We start from the raw sequence: 4,079 nt of genomic DNA, 5'->3' as shown, positions 1-4,079 counted from the left end.
ATACATAAATCTAATAAATATTTCTTTTTCTCTGTTAAAAGCGAGTTGTAAGCTGCTTAAGCTAGAAATGGGTAAATGTCCTTAAACTATAATAGCCGTAGCGTTTGGTTAATTGCATGCAAACAAATCTAGAAGAATAATTTTTGAAATTTTATTGAATTGTTGTCTGTCTGTCTTAAGTGAATAAAGTAGAGAAGATAAGATGTTAACGCCGTTTATATGACTACACACACACACACACACATAGCATAAACATATACAAATTTTTATTAAATAAGTGATTGTACGATATAGTAGTAGGTAGTACCTGTAAATTGTTACAACACATACTCACTGATGGATGTACGGTCAACTAAAGCACAAATCGTGCTTAAATATGATATTCAACGACATCATCATCATCATCATCAACAGCAACAACAACATCGATAATAACAGTAACAACTATAACAACAAAAATGATAGAAACAACAATAAAACATTAATTATAAAGATTGTTGTTTGCATGCAATAAAGCACACGTTGATATATATATATATTTTCATACTTATCTACTACACTCGTATGCAAAATAATGTGACTATCTCTGTAATGGCTGGTCATCCATCCAATGTATAGAGTTCGAGTCCAAGTCATTCTGTGGTGCAGCATGACTGACATGGCCACACACATATTGGCGGTTTACACTCGTTACGAAAAGGACAACATTCGAGTACATTTGATGTACAAATGTTTCCTACAATATCCTGGATACATTCACGCATACAGATATACGTAAATGTACATATTTACGTACATTTAAATATATATATATATATACAAACATTTAACTGTATAGAAGTGCGAATGTAGAAGAGAAGACATTTGTGTACACAAAAAAAGCACCTTCAACAATGGCCAACAACAAAATGATGTTAACAGAAATTTTGTTGTTAAAACGTAGTTTTTTTTTTCCTTTTTTCTTCTTTTAGGGTTAATGCTGTGTTGATGCTTTTGTCTGTTGCTCCTGGTGTTTATATTTTTTTTTCAAGATATAAGAAAAGAACAAAAACACAACCAAAAAAAAGATATAACGGACAAAAGTATGAGCAGCTCTTAAAGCGTAGAGAAAAATTGCAAGTTAAGCAAAAGCGGAAAAAGGATAAAAAAATTTAATAAAAAAAAAAAAAATAACAAAAAAAAAAAAAGCAATGTTAACAAAATTTACAGGTGATCTTCCACAATACACAGTTGTCGAGAGTAAGTCATCAACTAAGCGGACAATTTGCAAACATAGAAAAGCGCAGAGTGTAGACACATATAATATATCTTTTAGTTTGTAATCTAAAAAATATTGAGCTTCATTCATTAGTTTCATTGTATTTCACTTTTTTTACTCCGATTAAATGAGAGCTTCAGAGAGCTTCGTTCGTTTCCTTATTAGGCTTAATACTTTTTATACACTAAACGTTTACCACATTTACACTTGACAAATTCAATTAATTTCAATTCTCTTCTCTTTCGTTTTAAAAGAACAGTTGGATGATATTTTATAAGAGAGGAGACGGTATATCTTATTTAATATAATGCTCACCGCGAATCAAAATTTTGTCCATATCGCCGTATAATCCGAAAATTTGTATTTTTCTGGAAACGATAGCTCTTGTGGCCAATAAGTGAGCCCGTATTGACGACTCGAAGAAGTAATGTGACGCCAATTGATAACACAATAGCTTTGCGTTGAATAAAAAATCATTTATCATTCGCCAAGTCCCGTCACACGTCACTCGTTTATCAGCAATACATATTAACATTGTTTTAAAACCCTAGTTGAATTGGGTCTTTTGTCTGATTCTACCAAATATAAAAAGATATTCGCATAGTCCCCCATTACTGATGTACGATTACCGTAAAAGATGTCCCTCGGATTTCTTTCTTTTAGAATCTTGCTTATGTTGATTCTTCACATAATTTTTCCAATATTCCTTTAGAAATCTGAGATGGATTCTTACTCATTATTTTTCAAAAATGTGTCGTCATATCATTATTTTTTCAGCTGTCCTTTTTTCGCCAATATCCTTACAAGTAAGCTAAGTCCCTAAGCGACTTACAAAATATATAGATTCGTAGGCTTAATTTATTTACATTTTCCGCAAAAGCTTGATTCATCTTGCAGCGAATCAAAAAATTAATTTGAGAATTCGCATAAGTATTATGGTGATCACGAAGGCAGCTACGCTGCTCTGAAATTTGAAATCGGTTTGAAAGTTGACCTTCGCCGTTACTTTCAATGTGAATAACTCGTTAGTGTAATTTCTGGACGGTTGCGAAACATTAATATTGTAATACGCTGATTAGTATGATTCATCCCACTATGTGTTAACATAGATTCGAAACGAATCGGCTTCCGATAGCAGGCTTTTTAATTAATCGCAACGTAATTAATCGAAACGAATCGGCTTCCGATAGGAGGTTTTTTAATTAATCGCAACGGAACAACGCAGAAACTCAGAACTTGGTATTCCTAGAGGCTTCGAACGCAATGATGATAAATGCCTAAAATACCAAGGCGATGAGGTTAAGTGCTATTGTGTGCAGCTTCCGTAAGGTGTCTTCATCGGCAATAGTCACGTGACAACGTAGAAACCATTTTGCTTCGAAAAATCAGGTTGATTTTCCTCAGGGCTTTGACATAAAAATGAAATTTAAGAAGAGATTCCTGCAGAAGATATATTCAAGTAACTTTTCCTTTCCTATCGGATGAGAACTAGCATCTAGTGATTCATTAAAGATTAGAATTTAAAAGCCTAAAATTCTCTCTCGTATATTTGGCATGACATCATTGGAATAAAGAGGCAAGAAAGAAGAAAGATATTAATTCAAGAGCCTTGCAATATATAGAAACAATGAGTTTTACACAAAGCTGTTATATTTGAAAGTCGACGAACAGTAAAAAATTTTAATGATAACGTTTTAAACTTTCACCTAGTCACGAGGATAGATGGACACTTAGACGGACACATAAAAGAGAAAGATGTTATACAAACAACAAGATTAACTGTGACTGCCGGCGGTTGGTTGACTCATTTTTTTTTTTTTTGCTGGTTTTCTTTAGTATCGTTTTTTTTTTTTTGAAGTGTCAAGTTTATTTTTCTTTTAGTTATATAACTGGTTATAAACTGGCCGCGCACAACATCATTAATTGCATGTGAATATGAAATTATTTGGTTTTTTTTTTTTTTTTTTTGTCTTGCGTTGCCATTCATTCTCCTCCTCTATCACTCGTTCGCTCGGTTTATAAATTATGCCACAATTTATGTATCAAGTTTTTTTTTTTTTGTTTCTTTTTAGACTTCCGAAAAGCTGAAAAGTTGTGGTACCATGAAACGTGTGGAACCACACCAAAATTTTGAAGAGACCATACAACGCGTAAGTATAAACTGTTTTGTTTTTTTTTATGTCAGTTATATATATATAATGCAGTTATGTTTGTGTGTTTGTGCTTATTTTTTTAAAATATGTATGTACCGGTTTCATTTGTTCTCTTCTCTTATTGTTACAGCTTAAAACTCAAAAGGCGAGGAAGAAGGCGGTACTCGACAAAGGCATACATGATCGGAATAAAGATCATGCTCATGCCGTCGGTACCACGGACATCGCTTTGAACAACTATACAAAGCATCCATAAGCCAATACCACCACCATCGTCATCATCATCAGCAGCAGTGGGGTGAGCTCTTAGTTTTTTAAGACACGTATTTTTAAGCACTAACATTTCACGCAAATTTGACCATAAAAATGCGTACGTATGGTAATAGCCGTAGCCAAACCTAACATAATTATCGTCATATATATAAGAAATCTCGCCGAATTGATTCCTTACAATAGTTTCGCCGAACTGGTGCGAGATAGGGAAGTTGTAACAAATGTTGAGTAATACGCGCTTCGTTCGTTCGTTTGTTTAAATTTGATATCATCCCTGCTTTCAAGAAGAAATCTTTTCGGAAAAAATAAAGAAGAAAACCTACTTCTTCTACTAACATCTAAAGGACTTTGCAGTGAACTTTTATAGCAATTTAATAAATTTTTGCTCGACCCGC

At 33.2% G+C, this 4,079-nt stretch overlaps 1 protein-coding gene across 1 annotated transcript in view; it reads left to right on the top strand.

Annotated features, from left to right (window-relative positions):
- The window catches only part of LOC119634488, a 16,247-nt gene extending 12,580 nt beyond the window's left edge, over positions 1-3,667 (top strand). The window contains exons 5-6 of the mRNA XM_038028702.1: positions 3,331-3,408; positions 3,542-3,667. Of these exons, the coding sequence (XP_037884630.1) occupies positions 3,331-3,408; positions 3,542-3,667 (204 nt within the window). The remainder of the gene's footprint in view (positions 1-3,330; positions 3,409-3,541) is intronic.
- Positions 3,668-4,079: the final 412 nt, after the last annotated feature.

This window comes from Glossina fuscipes, unplaced genomic scaffold (genome assembly GCF_014805625.2).
Source record: "Glossina fuscipes isolate IAEA_lab_2018 unplaced genomic scaffold, Yale_Gfus_2 3, whole genome shotgun sequence".
NCBI lineage: Eukaryota > Metazoa > Arthropoda > Insecta > Diptera > Glossinidae > Glossina > Glossina fuscipes.
The sequence above is the reverse complement of the archived record's forward strand: the minus strand, read 5'-3'. Positions and strand labels throughout refer to the sequence as shown.